The sequence below is a fragment of the Podarcis muralis genome, chromosome 12, assembly GCF_964188315.1.
Source record: "Podarcis muralis chromosome 12, rPodMur119.hap1.1, whole genome shotgun sequence".
In the NCBI taxonomy this organism is placed as follows: domain Eukaryota; kingdom Metazoa; phylum Chordata; class Lepidosauria; order Squamata; family Lacertidae; genus Podarcis; species Podarcis muralis.
This window is the reverse complement of record NC_135666.1, coordinates 20,079,930-20,106,764: the sequence shown is the minus strand read 5'-3', so window position 1 is coordinate 20,106,764 and position 26,835 is coordinate 20,079,930. Positions and strand designations below refer to the sequence as shown.

At 42.8% G+C, this 26,835-nt stretch overlaps 1 protein-coding gene across 3 annotated transcripts in view; it reads left to right on the top strand.

Annotated features, from left to right (window-relative positions):
* Positions 1 to 26,835, top strand: part of ZEB1 (zinc finger E-box binding homeobox 1) — an 86,413-nt gene that overhangs the window by 48,236 nt on the left and 11,342 nt on the right. For all 3 annotated transcript variants that reach the window (XM_077936800.1, XM_077936801.1, XM_077936799.1), the window contains exons 2-6: positions 5,703 to 5,903; positions 15,240 to 15,302; positions 17,444 to 17,605; positions 20,568 to 20,770; positions 25,943 to 26,048. In XM_077936800.1, the coding sequence (XP_077792926.1) occupies positions 5,703 to 5,903; positions 15,240 to 15,302; positions 17,444 to 17,605; positions 20,568 to 20,770; positions 25,943 to 26,048 (735 nt within the window). The remainder of the gene's footprint in view (positions 1 to 5,702; positions 5,904 to 15,239; positions 15,303 to 17,443; positions 17,606 to 20,567; positions 20,771 to 25,942; positions 26,049 to 26,835) is intronic.

Genomic DNA, 26,835 nt, shown 5'->3' with positions numbered 1-26,835 from the left:
GCTACACATGTGTTATCTCCTAGCTTTAATGGGCACAGGAAATCTTGGAAGGACCTCTGATAGCATTGTGCAGTACTGTATTTTCAGCTGGGGAAACAGCACTGAGCTGTGATAAAATATTTAACCCCTGTTTTGAAAACCAGCTGATTCAGTGCCAAAGTTCCTTCTCCATGATTGACTTCTTGGACATTATTGAACTGTGTGATTCAAAACCCTAGTGTTGTACCTAAAGAAACAAAATTATGTATAAAACAAAAAAAATTCCTTCCAGTAGCACCTTAAAGACCAACTAAGTTAGTTCTTGGTATGAGCTTTCGTGTGCATGCACACTTCTTCAGATATCTGAAGAAGATATCCCAGGCACATTCCAGCCAGGCAAAAACTGACTATATGTAGTATCTGAAGAAGTGTGCATGCACACGAAAGCTCATACCAAGAACTAACTTAGTTGGTCTTTAAGGTGCTACTGGAAGGAATTTTTTTTGTTTTGACTATGGCAGACCAACACGGCTACCTATCTGTAACTAAAATTATGTATGTAATTCAGCCATGATTAGAGATACCATTCTCTATAGCATGCACTCTTATGGTCAGTTTGGGACTGGATTTACCCATTAGGGCTGAACTGTATCTTAAATAAATCCTCACATTTGCCTGTGTTTTTAAATAAGTGCCATGGGGGGTCAGGCAGGAGAAGAAATTGGCGTAGGTGCAGGAGGGCATTAACTCTTTCTACTCAAACTGCAGTTCAGGTGCAAATTATCTAGCCAAAGCTCAAAGGGAAATTGATTCAATAAGGGTAAAAATATGCATTTACTTAAAGCCAAACACATTTCATGTTCTTGAGAGCTCTTTTTCCAGGGATAACTTAATTCAGAGAGATTAAGAATCTCCTGCAATACTTCGACTGTAGTTGGTACATGAAGTATTCGATCTTCTATTTCCAACAGTTCAGTTGCCCTTAAAGTAGTCTGAACCAAATAATTGAATTTTTAAAAAATAACTGTTCACTTAACTGAAATTATAACAGTTTCAGTTATAATTAAGGCTGGTGCATTTTCTCTGGATCAAGGACTGGATCATCAAGGGACTGTATGTAGTACGTGTCTCACCTTTCACTCCCAGTGTTATTTCTCTCCCTATAACTGTTGGATTTCAGTTTTCCCTGCTTTATGTTTCTTCCCAGTTTACTGCTTTTGCCTGTTTTGCTGCTAACACCAATCTCTCAAAAGCTGCACATATATTAAAGGGATATGCTGTTTCTCCATCTCTCAGTGCAATTTTTTAAATTCCACTGGGTTTATTGTCACTGCTATCGTTCAGTGAGAGGTGTGGATACTTCTCAGGGGCATTAGGATTGTCTTAACTTGAATTTGGATGTTACATAGTATGAAGATGTGTCCCAATTCAGTATTTATCATGGAAGACACAGCAGATACAGTGAGGGGGGGAAGTATTTGATCCCCTGCTAAATTTGCCCATTTGCCCTCTGACAAAGAAATGACCTGTCCATAATTTTAATGGTAGGTTTATTGTAGCTGTGAGATACAGGAAAACAACAGGAAAACCCCCACAAACCCAGAAGACAAAAGTCAGAGATTGATGTGCATTATAATGAGTGAAATAAGTATTTGATCCCCTATCCACCAGCCAGATGTCAGGCTACCTGATATCTTCACTATATGTAACGAGCTGAGATTAGAAGCACCTGTTGTAAGGGAGAGGACTCACCTATAATTCCAGCTCATTACAGTACCTGTACAAAAGACACCTGTCGACAGAAGCAATCAGTCCAGCAGATTCCAAAGTAGCCACCATGACCAAGACCAAAGAGCTGTTCAAGGATGTCAGGGACAAGATTGTAGACCTGCACAAGGCTGGACTGGGCTACAAGACTATTGCCAAGCAGCTTGGTGAGAAGGTAACAACAATTGGTGCAATAATTCGCAAATGGAAGAAACACAAAATAACTGTCAAACTCCCTTGGTCTGGGGCTCCATGCAAGATCTCATCACGTGGAGTAGCAGTAATCAGGAGAACGGTGATGAAGCAGCCCAGAACTACACGGGGGGAACTTGTCAATGATCTCAGGGCAGCTGGGACCATAGTCACCATGAAAACAGTTGATAACACACTACGCCGTGAGGGACTGAGATCTTGCAGAGCCCGCAAGGTTCCCTTGCTCAAGACAGCACATGTACAGGCCCATCTGCAGTTTGCCAATGCACATCTGAATGACCCAGAGGAGAACTAGGTGAAAGTGTTGTGGTCAGATGAGACCAAAATCGATCTCTTTGGCATCAACTCAACTCGCCATGTTTGGAGGAGGAGGAATGCTGCCTACGACCCCAATAACACCATCCCCACCATCAAACATGGAGGGGGACATATTATGCTTTGGGGGTGTTTTTCTGCTAAGGGGACAGGACACCTTCACCGCATTGAAGGGATGATGGACGGGACCATGTATTGTCAAATCTTGAGTGAGCACCTCCTTCCCTCAGCCAGGGCATTGAAAATGGGTCGAGGATGGGTATTCCAGCATGACAGTGACCCAAAACACACGGCCAAGGCAACAAAGGAGTGGCTCAAGAAGAAGCACATTAAGGTCCAGGAGTGGCCTAGCCAGTCTCCAGACCTTAATCCCATCGAAAATCTGTGGAGGGAGCTGAAGGTTCGAGTGGCTACTCATCAGCCTCGAAATCTTACTGACTTGGAGAGGATCTGCAAAGAGGAGTGGGACAAAATACCTCCTGAGATGTGTGCAAACCTGGTGGCCACCTACAAGAAACGTCTGACCTCTGTAATTGCCAACAAGGGTTTTGCCACCAAGTACTAAGTCATCTTTTGCAAAGGGATCGAATACTTATTTCACTCATTATAATGCACATCAATCTCTGACTTTTGTCTTCTGGGTTTCTGGGGGTTTTCCTGTCTCTCACAGCTACAATAAACCTACCATTAAAATTATGGACTGGTCATTTCTTCGTCAGAAGGCAAACAGGCAAATTTAGCATGGGATCAAATACTTTTCCCCCCTCACTGTAGCTCCACATGCTCAGGTTGCGAGTATTTGTCCGATTTTGGGGAAAGGATATAACTTTCTCCCAGGTCAAATAGCTGGTGTTCTGGGGGCAAAGGTGAATGTTTGCTTCCCCTATGGTCCTTGTATTGACTTGCATCATTGCATGTTAGAACAGACAGCGATTATTTGCTCTGCATCCTGCTTTAACTCCTAGTCTTTGCTGATGATTCACTGGGCCTGTGAGATAATTTTTTGACCGTTGATAAGCTGCTCGTTTTCAGCCGTACAATTTTCTCTCCCTGGTATATTTCTTTACTCTTGGAAATTGATAGGATTAAGCAGGGAGACTTCATGTGCCAGGCTCACAATTGTCTCTTAGCCCCTGTTTTTTCAAAAGCTGTGCCCATATTTATATATGGGAAAGACTATGAATAAGGCACCTTTATGTTTGATAAATATAATTTAGGGATTTTTTGGAGGGGAGGTGGGAGAAGGAGTGGTAGGAGTTATACCACCACAAAGACATGATCATAAACATATATTTTATTATAACCAGCTACATCCAGTGATGCTGCATGTAATATTCTATCTGGTGACAGTACGTTGACAGTCTTCAATAATGACTAAAAATAACTTACAATTTTTCTTTGTTTGATTGCACACCAACCAACTGATGAGATTTGACCAGTTTCTCTGGGCATGTTTTGCGTGAGAACCATGATTGGATCTCCCAATATTTTTATTTTTACTTCAGAAAGCAGGGGTGGGGGCTCTGAATTTGCTCAGAGCTGTAGCACTTTGGGGGATATGCTTTTAGATAAGAACAAATGGGTACTGTAAGAAAAATACTATGCAAAGGTTAAAAAAAAAAAAAGGTAAAGGACCCCTGGACGGTTAAGTCCAGTCAAAGGCGACTATGGGTTTGCGGCATTCATCTCGCCTTTCAGGCTGAGGGAGCTGGCATTTTTCCACAGAGAGCTTTCAGGGTCATGTGCCAAACATGACTAAACCGCTTCTGGTGCAACGGAACACCGTGATGGAAGCCAGAGCGCACGGAAACGTCTACCTTCCCGCTGCAGCTGTACCTATTTATCTACTTGCACTGGTGTGCTTTTGAACTGCTAGGTTGGCAGGAGCTGAGAGAGCAATGCAAGCCCAAGAGGTTTAGACCACAGTGCCACCTGCGTCCCTAAAAAGTACTATGCACCCTTCCTCTGGCACCGTTGGTCAAATCAAATACAGTACATGTGTGTGTGCCAATTCAGTTCAGCTTCCCTAAAGGGGGGTGGGGTGCTTGGTTGGTAAAAGACTGAAGATATAACTGGATCTCCTACATAATTAATCTTTCATTCTGAGAAGCAGGCAACCATCAAAATATCTTAGCTATAGGTGAAACCATAGACTCATGGTTTCATATGCTGAAGGAGGATCTATGTCTGACGAATCAAAAGTGCTGTTTGTGGTCGTGTATTACCAAAGGGATGGAGGGGGGACATGCAGTACTATGTTTAAGGGAGCGGTAGCCTCTGGCTTTGTAGATTGGTATGGTAAACAGCTTTACTTCTGGTTATTGAAGCCAAAATCCCTAATAAATTATTTGTAAAGGGTAATGTGTGGTAGAACTGTAACAGTATTAGCTTGATGGCTCAAAAATAGACTAATACCCTTTACAAGTTGGCTTTGAAGGAAACATTGCCGTGTGGGGTGCTCCTGTTCAGTGTCCCAGCTAGTCAGCAGCGTCTTTACACAATACGCCATCCCCTCTTGTTTTATAGCACTTCTCTTTCCTTTCCTTCCTGGTCAGCAGTGCGTACCCTCTGAGCATGCTCACTAGGGGGGGGGTCTGCTTAGGGGGATCTGGTTTCTAAGTTTATCTAATTTGTTTTTTGTTCCCTCAAGCATTCAGATACATCCCTATTGCCCATGGGTGGTATAATCAAATTGAAATTACCTAGTTAATGCAAGTACCCATGTCATATGCATATGAAAAATAAAAGCCAACAAGAAATTTGCTGAAAATAATCTGAAATGGGACTGGCGGGTTGATTCTTTGTAGAACTTTATTCACTAATTTTAAATTCTTTTCTTAAATCCATTCTTTCTTCCATCATGGAAGCCAAAGTAGCATACATTTAGAGGAGGCGTGCGATGCAACTGCTATGCAGCAGTTTGTGTTGAGATATCTAGCTCTCTGCTACTTGATTTCTAAAAAGCTCTTAGCCATTATTAACATACTCTGATTGTTAGTGCAAATACAACAATATTCTAACTGAAGTCATACTGAGAGCTGCCTGCATCGTCCCCAAGCCTCTTGGGCAGTGCCACTCATGGCTGTTGCCAAGCCATAGTATTATATATTACTAGCTTTGTAGTAATATACACTCTGGATTATACTGAATTATACTGTAGGAACTGCTGTGGATCTCTTGCCGTTGCATAATTTTTTAATAGAACTGTCATAATTACAGGTCTTGATCTGAGTCACTCAAAGGGGGAGCTGCCTCTGAACATGGGCAGAATGTGTTTTAACATTGATTACAATAATATTCTGCTGCCTGTCTGGAATTGAGGCCTGCCCTCTGAAGTCAACAGATAGAGTGGATTGTCAGTACGCATTGGAAACCAAAAGGTACTAAACAGCATAGTTACACTGATCTTTCGTTTTGTTTCTCTGCAGTTACCAATTACAATAACATCGTAGAAACAAATTCTGATTCAGATGACGAAGACAAATTGCACATTGTTGAAGAGGAAAGTATACCAGATGCAGCAGATTGTGATAACAGCGTGCCAGATGATGACTTGCCAAAAGACCATGCAGTATTACCAGAACGCAGTGAAAGAGAAGGAAGTGCAAACAGTTGCTGGGAAGATGAAGGTATGTGTCATCATCAGTGTCTCTACCTAAAAAGACCTTGCAAACATAGCAATATATTAACTTTTTACAAAATTGCACAGCACTGAAATGACTGTATTCTGCATAAAAATGAAAGAAAAGGGAACAGTTGTTGACTGCTAGCTCAAATAACAGTTATTTTTGGTCCTGATTCAGGTAGATCATCTCCCCCACCCTATATTACCTAGTGCTGATAGAGTTACTGCTTCATACAAGAAGTTACCTGTATGGCAGAGAGAAGAGACTTGTGCCACTCATTCTACCATGTAAATGAAGTGTCCACACCCATTGACTTGTGAGCTGGGGTTGGGTTAATAGTACCAGTTGTGTTCAGAAGTAGCAGGACTAATCCAGTTTTCAGGTTTTTTTCTGTGGGACAACCAGCCTTATATGACCAACATGCTTTAAGTCTAATTAATGCATAAAGGGGTTAATACCATAGAATAAGCTGTCCTGCCAGGCTTAGCAGCATCACTGCCGCTTACCTTAGGAGGAAATGGGCAATTAAGCTTATCGTTCTCTCTCAGTGTACTTGATGAACTCACCATGTGAAGATGTCTAAGCTGGTTGTTCTGGCTTAGCCACATGGCTTTCACAAGCCGCTCTTCAGTTCCTATAACAATAATTTAGGAACTTTCACCATTGTAATTAAGTCAAGTTTTACTTCCTGTGCAACTTTTTTTGAATGTTGTATGGAAAAGCACATGTTGAAGAGTTTGTAAGTAAACAAATGTTTAACTTACTAGACTTTTGGTCTTTTGCTTTGCTGGGAGAAGAGGGAAGTTTCGGAACTCACAACAGCATATTTTAAAGGTCTATCTCCACACTTTGCTGCATGTTTTGTGATTTTAAATCTCTGCAGGGCTTCTCTCACCAAAGAGTACTTGCCCCCAAATCTGGATTTTGGCATCTAGGGAATTCTCCTTTCTATATACCTATTTTTTACTTCCGCCAACACTCTCCTCCTTGGTTTTGAAAACAGGTGTCTGAGCAAAATCTGTCCACTGTTCAAATTTGGTTGCTTTCAATTAAGTATTACTTCATTCTGCAGTTTCTTTCATTAAAAGCCCTATGTGTCTTTCTGTAGACATTTTTTGCTTTCATATGCCCCTTATCATGAGTTTAATTTGTCAGGTTGCATGGAATTTTGCTCACATGAAAACGTGTGTAGCCTTAATCACTATTTACTTGGGCTCAAAAGCTTCTTGGTCCTTACCAGTTCACTGGGATGTTGCAGTAGAGATTTGCTAGATCTTGAGACTCAACTTTTTCTGTTTCCTCAGCTTGTTACTCTGACACCCACCAGTAATGATCAGACATAAGAACTTATTATGCTCCTAGGCTCTTTGCCTTTATTCCCCACCTAACCAGCCATGGAGTTCTTTTTCAATGGGATGCCAAGTTGCCATGGGCATGGGCATGCTGTGTCTTTTCTGGTTTATGAAATCTCAAATTATTGACAAAGCTGGGAGTGTTTAGGGGGGGGTCTAAATGCATTTTCTTCTGCATTTAAGTCGTGTTCATGTTCAGATCTTGACTACCTTGTTGATTTTTTCGCCCAGCACAACGAAGTCTTCTTTGGTACTTAAAGAAACATGAAGGCCAACTATGTTCAAGATCTTTTATCCCTATTAGCCCAGGAAGACTCCCTGAGTGAGTGCTTGAGGGCCCTGCTCTTGCCACTTACCATCTGGCCTGGGGCGGGGCCTGGGGCCTCATAAGGACTGCGTGCGGCTTGCGGCCTGCTGCCCAGGAAGACTCCCTGAGTGAGTGCTTGAGGGCCCTGCTCCTTCCTGCCACTTACCATCTGGCCTGGGGCGGGGCCTGGGGCCTCATAAGGACTGCGTGCGGCTTGCGGCCTGCTGCCCAGGAAGACTCCCTGAGTGAGTGCTTGAGGGCCCTGCTCTTGCCACTTACCATCTGGCCTGGGGCGGGGCCTGGGGCCTCATAAGGACTGCCTGCTGCTTGCGGCCTGCTGCCCAGGAAGACTCCCTGAGTGAGTGCTTGAGGGCCCTGCTCCTTCCTGCCACTTACCATCTGGCCTGGGGCGGGGCCTGAAGCCTCATAAGGACTGCGTGCTGCTTGCGGCCTGCTGCCCAGGAGGACTCCCCTGAGTGAGTGCTTGAGGGCCCTGCTCTTGCCACTTACCATCTGGCCTGGGGCGGGGCCTGGGGCCTCATAAGGACTGCGTGCGGCTTGCGGCCTGCTGCCCAGGAAGACTCCCTGAGTGAGTGCTTGAGGGCCCTGCTCCTTCCTGCCACTTACCATCTGGCCTGGGGCGGGGCCTGGGGCCTCATAAGGACTGCATGCGGCTTGCGGCCTGCTGCCCAGGAAGACTCCCTGAGTGAGTGCTTGAGGGCCCTGCTCTTGCCACTTACCATCTGGCCTGGGGCGGGGCCTGGGGCCTCATAAGGACTGCGTGCGGCTTGCGGCCTGCTGCCCAGGAAGACTCCCTGAGTGAGTGCTTGAGGGCCCTGCTCCTTCCTGCCACTTACCATCTGGCCTGGGGCGGGGCCTGGGGCCTCATAAGGACTGCGTGCGGCTTGCGGCCTGCTGCCCAGGAAGACTCCCTGAGTGAGTGCTTGAGGGCCCTGCTCTTGCCACTTACCATCTGGCCTGGGGCGGGGCCTGGGGCCTCATAAGGACTGCCTGCTGCTTGCGGCCTGCTGCCCAGGAAGACTCCCTGAGTGAGTGCTTGAGGGCCCTGCTCCTTCCTGCCACTTACCATCTGGCCTGGGGCGGGGCCTGAAGCCTCATAAGGACTGCGTGCTGCTTGCGGCCTGCTGCCCAGGAGGACTCCCCTGAGTGAGTGCTTGAGGGCCCTGCTCTTGCCACTTACCATCTGGCCTGGGGCGGGGCCTGGGGCCTCATAAGGACTGCGTGCGGCTTGCGGCCTGCTGCCCAGGAAGACTCCCTGAGTGAGTGCTTGAGGGCCCTGCTCCTTCCTGCCACTTACCATCTGGCCCAGGGCGGGGCCTGACAGGCCTCACCAGGACAGTTGTTACTGCCGGAGAGGCACAGAGTGTTTTTAAAATGTGTTTTGTTTGGTTGTTTTTTAATTCTTTGGATTTTTTGTATGTGCGGGGTGGGGGTGGGATGGATGTTGGTTGGGCTTGGGGAATTATTTTTTTATTATTATTTTGATGTTTTTGTAATTTTTACATTTTTCGCTTGTATTGTTTTATTGGTTTTGGTTGTTTGTTTAAGGTGTTATTTTGTTTTTGTTTTTAGGGGGAGGGTTCAGGGCTGCCGGGGAGTGGGCCCCAGCCCATAAAATGGCTGGGGCATGTTCCACAGGGCGGGATGCACTGGGACAACCGATCTCAGTGATCACGGGTAGGAGGAGGAGTTACGCTAAGACCAGACCCTATCATTACAGAGGAGGCAGGTTTAGTCGTTGTCTGAGGACTATCCCTGCCTCCGGGTCTGGTCCTGACCGGATGGATACTAGAATCAGCAAGGGATACCCACATGACCTGAAGGTGCTGTTGTGCAATGCCAGGTCAATGATTCATAAGACCACTGCCATCCATGACTTGATCATGGATGGAGGATTTGACCTGGCGTGTATAACAGAGACCTGGCTGGATGAAGCAGATGGGCCTGTCCTTGCCGCTGCTTGCCCACCAGGTTTCTCTTACGCACAGCAACCCAGGTCATGTGGACGGGGAGGGGGGGTTGCAGTGATTTTTAGGAAGTCATTAGTTTGCACCAGGCGTCCTGTTGGGAAGACCCAGTTTTCTGAGTGCATGTTCTGGAAGTTGGGCAATAGGGGCAGTACAGGATTCCTTTTGGTGTACCGACCTCCCCGCTGCACCAAGGATTCCCTGCCCGAGCTGCTTCAGGTCGTGGCGGATGTTCTCCTGGAGACACCTAGCTTGGTCGTCCTAGGGGATTTTAACATCCATGCCGACACGACCTTACAAGGGGCCGCTCGGGACTTCGTGGAAAGCATGGCCTCCATGGGGCTGTCCCTGAATAAGTCTGGCCCAACCCATAGCCGTGGACATGCCTTGGACCTGGTGTTTACCTCTATGGATGTTGGTGATCTGACACTAAGTAAAAGCGAAACGAAAGAAGTGCCATGGTCAGATCACTTCCTGGTGCAACTGGACTTCTCTGCGACCCATCCCCTCTGCAGGGAGGTGGGACCAATTCGGATGGTCCGCCCCCGCCACTTAATGGATCCAAATGGTTTCCAGAGAGTGGTAGGGGATGCTTTATCCCATGTTGATGGCCTTTCAGCTGATTCCCTGGTGGCCCGCTGGAATGTGGAGTTAACCAGGGCTATTGACTGTTTGGCTCCGAAGCGCCCTCTCCGATTGCATGGAGCCCGGACAGCCCCGTGGTTTTCCACGGATCTGAGGGCAATGAAACAATCGTTGAGACGGCTAGAGCGCCGGTGGCGGAGAACTCATTCCGAATCTGACCGGACACAGGTGAGAGCTCAACGTCGAGCCTACCAAGTGGCGATAGCGACGGCGAAGAAGAATTTCTTCACCGCCTCTATTGCATCTGCAGAAAACAGCAGCAGGAGACTTTTTCAGGTGGTTCACAATTTAGCGGAACCACCTGCAACATCGGGGCCCAGTACGGGCCACATGTTCTCCTGCAATGATTTTGCAAAGTTTTTTGCAGATAAAATCGCTCAGATTCGGGAAGAAGTAGACTCCACCGTGGGAGCAGGGCCGGGGCGGGAGAGTGCTAGAGTTCTGTCTAGTCAAGTTGAGTGGGATCAATTCCAATCTGTTACCTCCGAGGATGTGGACAGGCTGCTTGGACGAGTGAAACCAACCACCTGTCTCCTGGATCCTTGCCCATCCTGGCTTATAAAAGCTAGCCGGGAAGGACTGGGCAATGGGCTTCGTGGGGTGGTGAATGCTTCCCTCCGTGAGGGAGCCTTCCCAGACCCGCTGAAAGAGGCGGTTATTAAACCGCTTCTTAAAAAACCATCTTTAGATGCGGCCACGATGGCCAACTATCGCCCAGTCTCAAATCTTCCATTCCTGGGCAAGGTGATTGAGCGAGCGGTTGCCGAACAACTCCAGGCACGCCTGGAAGAAGCGGACCATTTGGATCCCTTCCAGTCGGGATTCAGGCCTCATCATGGGACTGAAACTGCCTTGGTCGCACTGGTTGATGATCTCCGGCGGGCTAGGGACAAAGGTGAGAGCTGTTTCCTAGTTCTGCTGGATCTCTCAGCGGCGTTTGATACCATCGACCATAGCATCCTTCTGGACCGTCTTGAGGGGCTGGGAGCTGGGGGCACTGTTATACAGTGGTTCCGCTCCTTCCTCCTGGGCCGTGTTCAGAAAGTGGTGGTGGGGGATGAGTGTTCAGACCCCTGGGCTCTCACTTGTGGGGTGCCTCAGGGTTCTGTCCTCTCCCCCATGCTTTTCAACATTTACATGCAGCCGCTGGGAGAGATCATCAGGAGGTTTGGGCTGGGTGTTCATCAGTATGCGGATGATACCCAGCTCTACCTCTCTTTTAAATCAGAACCAGTGAAGGCGGTGAAGGTCCTGTGTGAGTGTCTGGAGGCGGTTGGAGGATGGATGGCGGCTAACAGATTGAGGTTGAATCCTGACAAGACAGAAGTACTGTTTTTGGGGGACAGGAGGCGGGCAGGTGTGGAGGATTCCCTGGTCCTGAATGGGGTAACTGTGCCCCTGAAGGACCAGGTGCGCAGCCTGGGAGTCATTTTGGACTCACAGCTGTCCATGGAGGCACAGGTCAAATCCGTGTCCAGGGCAGCTGTTTACCAGCTCCATCTGGTACGTAGGCTGAGACCCTATCTGCCTGCGGACTGTCTCGCCAGAGTGGTACATGCTCTGGTTATCTCCCGCTTGGACTACTGCAATGCACTCTACGTGGGGCTACCTTTGAAGGTGACTCGGAAACTACAACTAATCCAGAATGCGGCAGCTAGACTGGTGACTGGGAGCGGCCGCCGAGACCATATAACACCGGTCTTGAAAGACTTGCATTGGCTCCCAGTACGTTTCCGAGCACAATTCAAAGTGTTGGTGCTGACCTTTAAAGCCCTAAACGGCCTCGGTCCAGTATACCTGAAGGAGCGTCTCCACCCCCATCATTCTGCCCGGACGCTGAGGTCCAGCGCCGAGGGCCTTCTGGCGGTTCCCTCATTGCGAGAAGCAAAGCTACAGGGAACCAGGCAGAGGGCCTTCTCGGTAGTGGCGCCCACCCTGTGGAACGCCCTTCCAGCAGATGTCAAAGTGATAAATAACTACCTGACATTCAAGAGACACCTTAAGGCAGCCCTGTTCAGGGAAGTTTTTAACATGTGATATTTTATTGTATTTTTGGTTTTTATGGAAGCCGCCCAGAGTGGCTGGGGAGGCCCAGCCAGATGGGCGGGGTATAAATAATAAATTATTATTATTATTATTATTATTATTATTATAACCATTTAACTTTTGCAGAGTTAGATATCAATCTCTGTAAGCCTGCTGACCATTCTGTTTGTTTGCTTCAGCAGTATTGAATTCTGACTTCCATGAACTCCTTAAGATTCCTTTCCTAAATGCTTTTTTCTGTTCCAGCAGAGGAAATGAGCAATTTTTAATTACTTTGCAACAGGAAGACACTCACGTGCCTCTATGAAGTAACCTTTTTTGTGATGATACTACAAAAAGATAGCTAGAGTACATGTTGTTGGTTTCAATTAGTCTGTCACTTCTGTTAGATCTCACTGCAATCTCCCAACTTTACTACCAGAGAATGCCAATCAGAAAAAGTAATACACTCCTAGAATTCTATTCTTGTGATACACTTCTCTGAGCCCATGCCTTTACTCTCTCAGCTTCTCACATCATCAATCCAGTTGAATAAATTTTGTATCATATGAAATACTTAAAATATTTGGTGTTACAGACGTTTCACCTCTCTTCTGAAGAAACAGGAAAAGCATTAGATCTGAGTACCATAGGTCAAGGCTTTGAAGTTCCTTGAACCACCTTCTGTGGAATAAAGCAACAACCCAGTCTCTTGTTATATGACATTTCTCAGTTTTAAGAAATCAACAGCTAGATTGAAGGATTGCAATTTTTCTTTTGCTACTACATATTTCTAGTTTTAATTTTTGAAATCTGGTGTATCTGCAGGAGGGGTAACAGGAGGAAGCATGAGATAGATAGATATCTGAGGCAAACATTTGGTTTGTACATAATAAATTAGCTTAAATCTATCACTTGGGAATAGTCTGATGACCTATCTGCACATCTCTGTATTTGTACTTGTGTGAATAAAGCAATACTTAACTAAAGTCTACTGCTTGAAAGGTTGTGTGTGCTTGTTAGGTCATCCTCCCATGAAGAAGGTAGAACTTCTTAAATGAAGTAGAGTATACCCAGGAATAATTCACATTCTCCAGGGTCATGTTCACGTTTGAATTTAAACCTAATTTTATTTCCAGGGCTAAGTTAGAGCTATTTACAGAGGCATGTTGTGAATTCTTTAGGAGGAATCTTCTAAATGGCATCAGCTGCAAGCCCAAGGCCTTTCCTACAGATCCTAGCACAGTTTTCTAGACTCATACACAAAGTATAAATAGTGGGCAGTGTCTCACGTAATTGAAGGCCATGCTTTGAGAGCACACATAGAATCTCCTGTGTATGTAGATTCTGTTTTGGCCATCAACTTCCAAATCCACTATCAATATTTTAAGAAAGAAAAATTACAGAAATGAAAGCTGGCCAAAGTTATCAAGGCCCTGATAACATCTAGATGGATAACTTCAGTGCACCAAGATTGCCTTTCAAGATTATTCAAAATATAGCAGCAAGCCTGTTAATTAGTACTGACAGAAGAGAATTAATATATCACTATATTTATTGATTTTGCATTTGCAGCCCACCCTACACCATGTGGTCCCAGGGCAAGTTACATATGGCTCAGTACAACAAGCTAACCATGTAAGACATAAACATTACAAGTCCATAAATTAAACCTAATCAACAGTAGGCAGAAACAGCACTGTAGTTGGATGCCAGGAAAGCATAATGCGGTTTGTGCAGGCTTTTAATGGGGTTTAATAACCTTTGTTCAAATTTTCTGGTTATATTTTTAAAATAGATATGAAATTGTTTTTTAAAATGATCCAAAATTCTTCTAAAATTTGTTCAGATTTTTACCTGATAGTTTGTTTGCTGATATTGGATTGTTGGATTTTGATCTATATCTATATCTATATCTATATCTATATCTATATCTATATCTATATCTATATCTATATCTATATCTATATCTATATCTATATCTATATCTATCTATCTATCTATATCTGTCTGTCTGTCTCTATACAGTTTTATTTATATTGGGAAATCCACCAGAAATTACCTTTGAAAAGTGAGATATAAATAAATACAGTTTGTACCCAGCTAAGTCATATTTAGAGTAGACCCACTGAACCAATAGTCTTGTATGTCAATACAGGCCTGGTATATAGCAGAATAAGTGATTGGAAAATGCATCATCTGTTTGCTGTTTTTGCTTAGTAGCAACATTGCATAGTACTTTCATTTCTGTACTGTACTTAACTCTTACAAGAACATTAATCAGGGCTAGTAAATCTATTGATAAACGTTCTGATTACATGTTCTAATTTTATACTATTATGCCACATTTGCCTTTAGTTTTAGGATTCTGACTCCTAAGTTCTTTTTACTACTATAGTAAATAAACATATTGTTCCTTGAATTTGGACATTGGGGAGAGTTTCTAACATGTACTGTTGTTAATAATATGCTCAGAGCATTTTTATACAACATACATCTGATTTATGCAAAAGAGGCAACCATGATTAAATATGCAGCAGAAGGTCTTATCCATGTTCAAATAACATGTTCAAATCAAAATGTTTATTCGGCTTTACTTCCATCATGAAACACAACACAACAAAACAAATCAAATCAAATAAAACAGCGGACTTGTACAAGCCACAAGTAGTATAACACAGTTCTCAACTCACAAGGACAGATATTAGCCAACATGATTGTCTGGGCTTCCCAAATCTGCAGAGCAAGGGTCCCTTCCAACTGGACTTTTGCAGGAGGCACCAGAAATGGTACCTTTTGCAATAGCCTGGTGTGAGAGAGTGGCTAGAAAGACTTGTGAATTCCAGCTCGTTGCTGTAGTCTGTTTGCTTTCTGTTGTGTAACTGAAAATTTCTGCTCACCGTGATGCTGGTGTCTGAGGGTGTGCATTTCTCCGATGGCAAGAGACAAAAAGCTGTTTTAAGCAAATGAGGGTTTCTGGATTATGTAAAGTTCTAAAGCTTCTCTTCTTGCCGTATTTTAGCTAGTAAAGAAGCAAAGGAAATCCTGGGGCCTGAAGCTCAAGCAGATGAATCTGGATGTACAGGTATTTGTCACCAAATTCCTTCATTTGTGTTTGTGGTACTTAGCATATCATTGAGGTTTACATAACAGTGCGTGTTCTTGAGGAAGGCTATTATTCGTCTTTCTCTGCCACCCCTCGCCCTTTTGGTCTGTCTGTCTGCATATGAAGCCTGAAGTATGACTAGCGAAGATGACTGGCTTAGACTCCCATTAGAGCCGTTTTGAGGTGTTGCTAGTAAATTATGCAAAGCAATCCCTTCCACTGACTGCAGTGCCTCTGCAGCCTCTTAGCTGCTTTTTGGTTCAGGGAACAAGAGCAATGGATGAACAATTTACTTCTGGTCTGTTGCAAGATCACAACAGAGCATTATGATGGGTCCCAGCTGAGGTAATACTATTAGCCATAATACCTTAATATTACATTTTATGCTTAACAATGTATGTAAAATTAGCTTATATATAATGAGCCACAATATGCCAAGGATGTTTTATTTACTGTAGTTGCCTTATTTTAATTGTATGGAAAATAATGATTCTTCGCATGGGGTTTTAAATTGGCACTATATCCTAACTTTGGGTGAGCGACGTACACCTCTGTAGGGCGTGTTGTCTCCCATAATTTTTATTCATAGTGCAAGCTCTTGTTAATATTCTGGGGATATAGAGATGTATTTGAAAATGCAATTACCGAAGTGTTAAAAGGATAAAAAAAATAAGGAAGTAAGCAAAAAGAAACAGAAATTTCTCTACCACAATACAAACTCCTACACATGCTGTACTTCCCATACTTAGCTATGAAAAGGAAGTGCTGCATGCCTGAATATACATTTTGTACTGTGATGCCAAAGAGTGCCTTTTAAATAGACTCTATACAGGTAATTGGAGCTGCTAGATTGCTGCTGATTCTTCTTCCAGTGCTCTAAACTGAGGTTTTCAAAGATTGACAGGTTAAAATGTGAGGTTAGCCATTTTTGAAAAGGCAAGGGGTGTGTGTGTATGCAACATGTCTTTTTAGCATCTTTCATGGGTGTGTTTGTTTTTTACAGTTTTGTTTCTCTTCCTGCTTTTTCAAAGAAGAGTTTTAAAATAAACCAGCCAGTAGCTGCAATATTTAAAATTAACAATACTCCCAGAAGTCAGAATTAAAATCAACATTCTACAGGCCTGGCAGAACAAAAACTGTTTGCCATTGTTCTAACAGTCCTTATGGATTGTATCTTGCAGGCTTTCTTTCAGAAGGGAGTTTTATAAGCGGTGTGCCAGGACAGGAAAAAAACCATGGGCCTAATCTCGGGTGGAGAGAGCCCATGGAGAAGGAGGTAGTCCTCTTTTAGATCAGGAGGCGTATGGAGTAAGACTTGCCAAATTAGCTCAGGATGCAGAGAGTGTGGAGGTTTATATGCAAATCACTTAATAATATCATGAACTCCAGTTTACGAGTTGCATGAACTATTTCTACACTGCTAAGACTTTCTCTCCTATAACTGAGACCTGGGGCAAAGATTTGTATAGGAGCCGGAGGCCTGCGTTAAAGGGAAGGTACGCAGGGAATGAGATATCAAGAAGGTAGTGATAAGTGGAACACCAGGGGCTTTCCTCTGGCATGTCGGGGTTTTTCCGTGTTCCCATGAAAAATCCCAAGAGTTCAGAAAGATGTCACCAAACCACCACCAGTTACTACGTTCCTGCAAGTTTCAAAGCTATTGCCGCCGTCCCAATAACATGCTTTCTCCCCTTACCTTGCCGTTGGCAGTGGTTTGGAAGCAGTGGCATCACAGGAAGCAAAAGGGAGCCCTTTTCCCCCAGCCTCCCTCCATCATTTTCAGCCGCAGACTTAAGACATTCTGTGGCTAGCAACATGGCTAGTTCCCTTCAAGAACTCCTATATGGCATTGTAGTTCTCTTCAAGAGCTGCTGCAGCTACCATAATGCTGCTTCAAGCCTTGGCAGTATTTTAAATGGAGTGACCAAAAAGGGAGAAATAAAGAGTTATTTGTTCCAGCATGCAGACTTTGGCCCAAACTTATCATTGTCCGCATGTTTTCAAGCTTCTCTCCATAGTTATGAAGGCTGTGACATGTCTCTCCTTTAAAAATGAAAGCCGAATTCTAATATCTGTTACTGAACTTCTCTCATTCTTCACAAATTGTCTTTTACTTGTAGTAAAAGAAGATGAATGTGATTCTGATGCAGAAAATGAACAAAATCATGACCCTAATGTTGAAGAATTTCTGCAACAAGACGATACAGCAGTTATCTACCCTGAAGCACCTGAGGAGGATCAAAGACAAGGAACACCAGAAGCCAGTGGCCAGGATGAAAATGGTTAATATTACTTCTGTTTTCTGTAATTTGTAAAATGGTATTATTGGAAGCAAGCGCTGTATACATTGGCTTCTATTTTGAAATAAAAAGTATGAATGATGGCATTTCCACAGAAAAAAAATCATAGGCTTTAAAATGCAGTCAAAATCCAAAATATAACCTTTGTGTTAAAATTTTATTTATCATTAGGATATCCTGTGTGTTTCTCATATTCTCCATATATTAATACTCTTATAATTCAAATCTGATTTACTTACTAGTCATTAGGGTTAAGCACATAGATTCTTTCTTCTAAGTCCATGTGCTAAATGCCACTGTAACTGACACATATTTACAGGGGCAGGACTGGTCCTCTCAGTCATTATTGTTGAAATGTTTGTTTAGTGCCAGTCTTGTGCAGGGTGTAAGAAACTGCATGGTTTCAATAGGGAGCATGGACTTAAAAGCAGTGGTAGAAAGAGTAATGGTTGCATAGGGCAGAATAAGGTGGAAGTGGCCCTACAAGCCGATGCTGGTGAGAAGGATCTTTACTGAAAAGTAGGAATTGAAAGAGCAATGCCCAATGTGGAAAATAGAACAGCCTCTCCCATCTGCACTTCCTCTTTCCCCCCTTTTCATGTCCTCCTTAAGACCAAATCATATGCAATACCAGAGAACCTTTACTTTTTTCTTTTAACACAGCCACATGGAGGCATCCAAAGTTAATCAGAGTGTGGCACTGGGAGGGAGTGTTTCCCCACACCATTTTCTTGACTGAACTAGCTCCTGTGGAGCTCATTTTTTAAGAAAGAAAAAAAAAACACACACACACACACACACTCTGCAGCAGCTTCAGGGAGTTAAATTTATGAGGGAGGGTAACCCCTGTATTTAAAAAGGGCAGGCAGAAGACGAGCCCTAATCACCGCACTGAACACGCGCGCACACACAAATCCACCCATCCCAAACATCCACCAAGGAAAAAGCAAAACACACCCCCCGATCCTCCAAACTTACAAGTAAGTGGTAGGGTCCCCCTTCTTTTTCTTTCCTGAAAGCGTTTCTGCTGGTGTCTGCAAGCTGAAGCATGGGCTCTTCCTTTCCTATGAAAATGTGTCTGGCTCTACCTAGAACTCTGGGGCATTTTGAGGAAAAGGAAGGGAAGGGCATTGGGCAGGTGGAGGCCTGCTATCCTCTGTCTAGCACATTGGAAGGTTCGGAGGGGCTCAGCCACCATGTAGGATGTCTGGAGGCATTGTGATGACCAAGGTGACTGTACTGGGTACTCCAGGGCTAAGTACCGCATTTTTCGCCCTATAGGACGCACTTTTCCCCCTCCAAAAATGAAGGGTAAATGTGTGTGCGTCCTATGGGGCGAATGCAGGCTTTCGCTGAAGCCTGGAGAGCGAGAGGGGTTGGTGCGCACCGACCCCTCTCACTCTCCAGGCTTCAGGAAGCTATCCGCAAGCCTTGCAAGCCTGGCGGGAGGTTCCGCGGGCTCGCAAGGCTTGCGGGCAGCAGCCTGCAGCCCAAAAGCTCGGGGGACAGCGGGGAGGCGCAACGCCGCCACCCTGCTATTCCCCGACCTGATCTGGAGGCGGGGGGGGGGGAGAAGCAAGCTTGCTTCTCCCCCCCGCCAGCCCCACAAGCTCGCGGAATAGCGGGGAGGCTGGCAAGCCACTGCCCCACGGAGGCTAGAGAGGCTGTCCCTGAAGGCAAAATCTGATCAAAATCAGAGCTCCCTGTCCCCATGGCTTCTTTTAAGGGCTGGGAACTGAGGAAGTCAAGTAATCTGATCTCAGATTTCCACCGTGTCTGATTGTATACCTGTGGATAAGGTCCTTGCCAAACTATACTTTATGGTGTCTAGTATATGGGTCATTCCATATCAAGTGATCCAACTTTTTTTACCTCATGTCATCCAGTTTTCTTAATATTTTGTACACTTGTTGAATGATCAAAACTAAGTTTAAAAAGAAATTTTTAATTTATCTCATCCTGTTTTTGAGTTCAATTTTTTGAAATTTCAAACCCTCATAAGTCAAAAATGGGATGAGATGAAAAATTAAAAATTTAGATTTAAATTTAGTTTTGATCATTCAACAAGTGCACACAATATTAAGAAAATTGGATGACATGAGGTAAAAAAGTTAGATCACTTGATATGGAATGAACCATATATTAAATGCTTTTGAAATTTTATGTGATGGTAATTTACAGCAGTAAATTCCAAATTAATAGGAAGTGCCTTTTTATGGCACTCCATAAAAGAACCTTAGTATTAACCTCTGTGAAATGTCTTCAAAATAAAACTACTTTTTAAAGGGTTGGCTAGCTTTACCTGTATTAGTAGCCAGTTTGTATTCTTTTATAAAGAAATTAGAAGTGTTTGGTAAAACCCCCACAAAGTTATTGTGAGTTAGCCCTGATCAAAATATGAAAACAAACAGTTGAAGAGCTACGGTGAGTGACTTGGAAGCTTTTAGTCAGTTTTAAAAGGAAGTCAGAGTGCTCCTATACCCATGTACCTGGTAGTAAGCATCACTAAAGTAATTAGCACTTCTGACTGGATATGTACAAAATGGCATTTGTGCTATAGTAGGGTATGTGTCAGTGTGGGTGTAGAATTTCCTTTCCCATTGCTATTGGGTCATTTCACCATTCATCAAGGCTATCCTAAGAAATTCAGAACTTGTTAGATATCTATTTACAATTTATATCCTTAAAGTAAGGGTCAGGGCAGTGCAAGCAGGCATCCACCTACACAACAGGGCTTTTCCCTCCCCCTGTGCAGTCCCAAATCTGCTCCTCAGGTTGGGGTGTATGTTGAACTGGAGGGAGGGGAGAAAAACCAAGAGTCCCATTGTGCAAGTGGATTTTCAGGTGGACAGTTTTGGATGTTGCCCTAAATGTACTGATTCATTTGTTTATACACTATGCTGCAATAATTAGCCCCCTAACATGTTTCCTTATTCTTCTTCAGGCACGCCAGATGCATTTTCCCAGCTGCTTACATGCCCTTACTGTGATAGAGGGTACAAACGCTTTACCTCTCTGAAAGAACACATTAAATATCGCCATGAAAAAAATGAAGATAACTTTAGTTGCTCCTTATGCAGTTACACGTTTGCATATAGAACACAACTTGAACGCCATATGACATCACATAAATCAGGAAGAGATCAAGTAAGTGATAAAGTTCATGTCCAATGCACTGTTTGAAACTTAAACGATTTTGGTATTGTGTTCATTTGAGTATACTTGCATATACAAGTGTGTTTAGAGTATTCTTGCCTTGATATATATTCAACAATGTGCTATTAGAATAACAGGAGCAATGTGATGTTGTGCTCTTCTGATAGTTCTATCAGTGTCAAAATTTGGGACGGTCTCCTCTTCTGCCCCTATGCACTGTTGTGGTGTTTCTCCATATCCCCAGAGCCAACTGGGGAGGAAAGCAGGGAGTCCTGTTGCCCTATAGCAGGACCCATTGCACTGGCTCCCGTTAACACACCTACTTAGCTGAATCCAGACTATAACAGCTTTTAGCAAAGCATGTTTACCAGGGCGTTTTGTATTGGCTGCATGACTGGGCTAAGATGATTTGATTAGAATCCTTAGGTGAAAATAACACTAGTATCTTACGTTTATTTTCTCTTGCTCATTTCTGGATTCTGTTGCTGGAAAAAAGCCTCAGGGCTTCGTATAGAGAATTATCGGCATACTAGTCACAAAGAACAAGAGCGGGCAGGTGATGTGATAACTTGTGTTAAACCAAGTTCTGTAGGGGAAAGGTGTTGATAGTTACAGAAGGGAAAGACTTACAGAACTATCTCCACTAATAAAGCTGTGAAATGATACCACCCATGATGTAGAGCAGTGAAGCACGTTGTAAAACTAAAATCATGAGAGATGAGTAACCTGGGGCCATCGCTGCTCCTGACACCATGCAGATGCCACTACAGCAATTGCACGAGTGATTGCAGATTGTTGTATAGATATTACACCTCAGAGATGTTCTGGCAGGCAGCCAATATACAAACAATACACAGTGTCTTGCAAATAATATGGTCAGCCGCCAACACCTGGTCAACATAAAACAGATAATATTTTTTATTTATTAAAAGATGAATATCTGTTTTTCAGAGCAACCCCCACCCTCCCAAGGCTACTGTGCTGCATTCTAACATTTCTACTGGACATTTCCCCTCTTAAGACTAATGGTTTAGGGCAACCGCATAATATGTTTGAGAAAAACAGTAACTTGTGGGCAAGAAAATTCAAACTTTGTGGCAGAATACTGTCAGCTGCCCTGTGATCCTCAGATGAATGGCAGTAAATATTTAGTAAATTAAATAGATAAATAAATAAACTACTCATTTTTATTGGTTCAGTGTGGCAACCAAAATATGTGAACTTTGCATATTTCTTAGACGGGTTTGTGGCTAGTAACTTCTGCTTCAAATACCATATTTACATAAACAGGAATTTACATATATTCCTATAAATGTTTATATATATTCCGATAGATAGATAGATAGATAGATAGATAGATAGATAGATAGATAGATAGATGATAGATAGATAGATATTCTTATTGGTTGCACATTTGTAACATAGCGTCACTTGCATTTTCCTGATTCATAAAGTAGGTGTTCCAAAATTTCTTCCAAGTCCATTATCCTTGACATTGGAAACCTGACAAAATGCTTTCTTGTCATGAATCTCTGACAAAGGGATCCCAAGAAACCTTTTCAAGAACGTGGCATTCTAACAAGGGTGACTTGCCAAGAATGACTTTGCTATTTATTATGATTCCTTCTCATTTATTTATAGCAATGCCCAGTAAGAGTTTGAATGTATATATGAAATACAACTGAGTTGCTAAATCACTTATAAGTTATGAGCCTTTATCATCTAGAAGCCAGCTTGCATTTTATCTGCAATTTGCAGAATTACTGTATTGCTTATTTACATTTCATGGCCTGCCAAGTACTCCTGTTTGGGGACTGAGTACCCGATATATATATATATATATATATATATATATATATATATATATATATATGCAGCCATTGTGACTTGTGTGAGTCACAATGATTTGTGACATGAAAACAAGTCTTCCATGTCTATGTTGTTCACATGGTGCAGAGGCCTACCTGTGTGCTCTGCCTTCAGTGGCAGCTTCAATGTGCTCCAGGTGTGATCACCTGGGGACCACTATGTATAAAGTGGCCCTCAGCATGGAAGAAATGTGCATAGGTGGAACAGCTACCTAGAGACCAGAAACACTGCTTCTCATTAGCTCCAAGTTCTTCTTGCACATGTTTTCCCTGTCTAAAAAGTATAGGAGTGGTCTTATAAAAAGTATAAGGACAGCATGTCTCTTCCATGCCCTTAAGAATTTAAGTTTCATAGTCATGACAGTGTTTGATTTAGTGTTGGGCAAAATGCCTTTCACACACATACTTCACTATTTTGTTCTTGGGCTGGATTTGGGAGTGGCAATGTGTTGAGGTGGGGCAGATTCACTGCTGCTGGTGATTCCTGGTTCTCTTGGGCATGCCACAGTACTCCAGAAGGAAGACGTCTGAATCCACATGAAGTCAGAGTGAGAGTTACTTCCTGTCCTCACTCTGCAGTCTTATGAGTTTATACAGAAAAATGCCACCCAGCAACAGCTGAAAATGTGATTGTCATCATGGGCAGGACCATGAATTGAGTGGTGAATTGAGCAAAGATGGCGGGGGGGGGAGCAATGGAGTTGTTTTCTTGCACACATACCGCAAACCCCAACATTTGGGCTGAAACGTTTCTTTTAAAACTTTTGGACTCAGCAGAGGCCTCTTTGTAAGATATAAATAATGCCCTATTGGGCATATAGAGCATTTGTAGGCCTGATTGATTGATTGATTGATTGATTGATTGATTGCCGAGCACTATGCATTTGAACCATTAATTTGCTCAATGGCCCTTGGCAAGTCCAGATCCTAGTCTCAGTCATTTATACAACTGGGGGAATAATAATAATTAATAATAATAATAATAATAATAATAATAATAATAAACATAAACTGGGGGGGAACAACAACAACAACAATAATAATTTATTATTTATACCCTGGCCATCTGGCTGGGTTTCCCCAGCCACTCTGGGTGGCTTCCAACAAAATATTAAAAATAAATCATCAAACATTAAAAACTTCCCTAAACAGGGCTGCCTTCAGATGTCTTCTAAAAGTCGGGTATTTTTTTATTTTCTTGACATCTGATGGGATGGGAGGGTGTTCCACAGGGCGGGCACTGCTACCAAGAAGGCCCTCTGCCTGGTTCCCTGTAACCTCACTTCTCGCAGGGAGGGAACCACCAGAAGGCCCTTGGCACTGGATCTCAGTGTCCCGGCTGAATGATGGGGCTGGAGACGCTCCTTCAGGTATACTGGGCCGAGGCCATATATACGACGATTCACCTCACTTTGCTATTGTGATTATGGTGATGAGAGCAGCACCTAAACTTATTAAAGGGCTGAATAGTAAGTCATGCTTTTGATGTCTTACTGCCTTTAACACAAAGTTGATCCCTCTGTTGTGTGTAGTTAGCAAACAGCCAGCCGTTTATTTTAATTATTTATAACTGCCTGCAATATTTCATGGATTTTCTCTGCCTCCTGGTATCTGTTAGGGGATCCATAGCTGTGGGTCACGATTTCAAATCAGGAACTGCCATGCGAACTGCTGGTCCAGTCCTGTTCCATTAAAGATAATGGGGGACATTTCACTGCAAAACTTTAGCAAAATGCCTAATTCAGATGAGCATTTATAGGGATACAAAAATCCATAAATAAGCACTGTTAAGTTCAATGGGGAAATTAATCACAAGCTTTAAATCTATGTCCCCAAATTAATGGGGCTTTAAAAGACTGGCTTGTGATTCAATAAATTAGGACTAGAATATAACCTAGTAAAATAGTACCTTTGCACTTTTTTTTTTTGTTTTTGTTTTTTGTTTGTTTCATGATAGCATGTTTGCTGTGGACTGCATTTCTTTTTATTAAAGCAAATTCACCCCAATAACAAGACAATTCTGCATATTGCCCTGTACCTTCACTTCAATGCCAGGTATGGGCTGTTTTTTTCTAATATTGCAGTGAGCTGAGCAGCCCTTTCTTGTTTTGTTCCATTTCATAGAAGTGTTTTCTCTGGATCCCTCGTTGGTGCAACGAATTATAGTAGATGGGGGGCAAAAATGTATCCACTTCATTGGCAGAATTGCATGTATTTTCTCATACCTACCAGCCTTGTGGGATACTATTTTGTGTAGTCATGAATGAGCATATGCAGCTTCTACCAAATGCAGACTGGAGCCCTGGGCATCTTTGAATTGTGGAAACTTGACTTGAGCAGCTCAGATCAAAGTGAATTTTACAGTGTAAAGGTTGAAAGCTGCTTGATACATCTTTTTTTATTTCCAGAAAGTTTCTCGAGTATCAAGGTAGACAAAGATTTCTGGAATTTTAACTCTTATGTAACTTTGAACTTAGCTGAATCCAATTAGTGCGTGCTTAATAAAAACATTTTAAATGCAGGAAAGAACAAATTTTCCCCAGAATAGTTAAAACATTACCTACTACAAAGACAACTCTTGCATAAATATCTCAATTCCATGTCTTATCTGTTGAGTCCTAAAAAATAAGTAAGCCTGAAGGGCTAAATCATACTGCAAATGTTTTAGAATGTGTTGACTGGTTCTTTTTTTACAAGATAGTTACATGGCTTCAACATAACTTATTAATGCTGATTATTAGTTATATGTGAGCTCTACTAACTTTTGAAATATGATTTCTGTGTATTTATTTGGAGAATGATTTGTGACTGAGTGCATTTGTTACTGGACCATCTTCCCTAGAGCAGCCCTGTGATGTCGTTACATAAAGGAATTCGAGGCCAACAGTAAGAGCCGGAAGCATGTAAATGGAAAAATCAAGTCAAATAATTAAAATTTAAACAGGCTTTAATGTTTCTTTGTCTCATAACCCAGATTCTTTGGATGTCTTTTACAAATAGAATAAGGGAATGCCTTGTTGAATTTCCTAGACAAGTAAAATGCCAATACAGTCTCTACCTGAAATTTTGATAGAGGGCAAAATTATTTTGTGGCTTATTTTTCTAACTTTGCTCACCCGTTTTCTTGCTAGTTTGTATTTCACAAGCAATATCTTCAATCACCTGATGATTTTTTTTAACTCTATTAAAATTTTATCTTTTTTTTCTATTGCAAATGAGAGATTCCTCACTTGTGTGTTTCGTTATACCTGTTTTCTCTTTATCTTCTGATTGATATCCACATTCTGTCTTACAGAGACATGTAACTCAATCTAGTGGTAACCGAAAATTCAAGTGCACTGAATGTGGAAAAGCTTTCAAATATAAACATCACTTAAAGGAACACCTACGAATCCACAGTGGTAAATATCTTAAGTCCTGCTTGTCAGTATAAAGTGTTGCATACCACTTGCTATGTCAAAACTATACCAAATTATAGCCTGCAGCATAAATTATGTGTTTTGGTGTGTTGAACATAATTTGTCCGCAATTAGATAAGATATAGTGAAAGCACATAAAATATGTTAAGGAGGCTCAATAAAGAAGGTTTACTGTACTTTATCAAAGCTGTTCTTCGACTGTATGACCCTTGTTCTGGCTAAATTGTAAGGTGGCACTAAGTTGTTTCAGCCATTGGATATCCAGTGTTGGTACTGAGAAGTGGTGATTTTAAAGTTTATACTTATTGCTGTTGGGTTGTATCCAAAGGTATTTTCCATTCATGGGTTATAATAATAATAATAATTTTATTATTTATACCCCGCCCACCTGGCTGGGTTTCCCCAGCCACTCTGTTTTATACCTTGCACGAGAAAATACAAATAACATCCAAATATTATGTCCAATCTGTGCATCAGCTTCTGCAAGCAAAACCACAAAAACTGTTACAGATCCTACCTGAGATAAAGTACTGTATTACCTCTGGAGCAAGCATTTATGGAACAGCAAGCGCAGCTATTTTCTTTTGGCTGGTTAATGTTTGGTTCATGCAGCTATAGCTGTCATGTGCCATCCATTTCTTGGATTTTGCCTTTTAAAAAAACTTCTTTTGCCCTTTTCTGGAGCGGGGGCAGGGTGTACAATGCCATTTATTGGTTCAGCTGAACAGATGAGCTGTTGGACACTTAGATGATATGCAGATTTTATCAA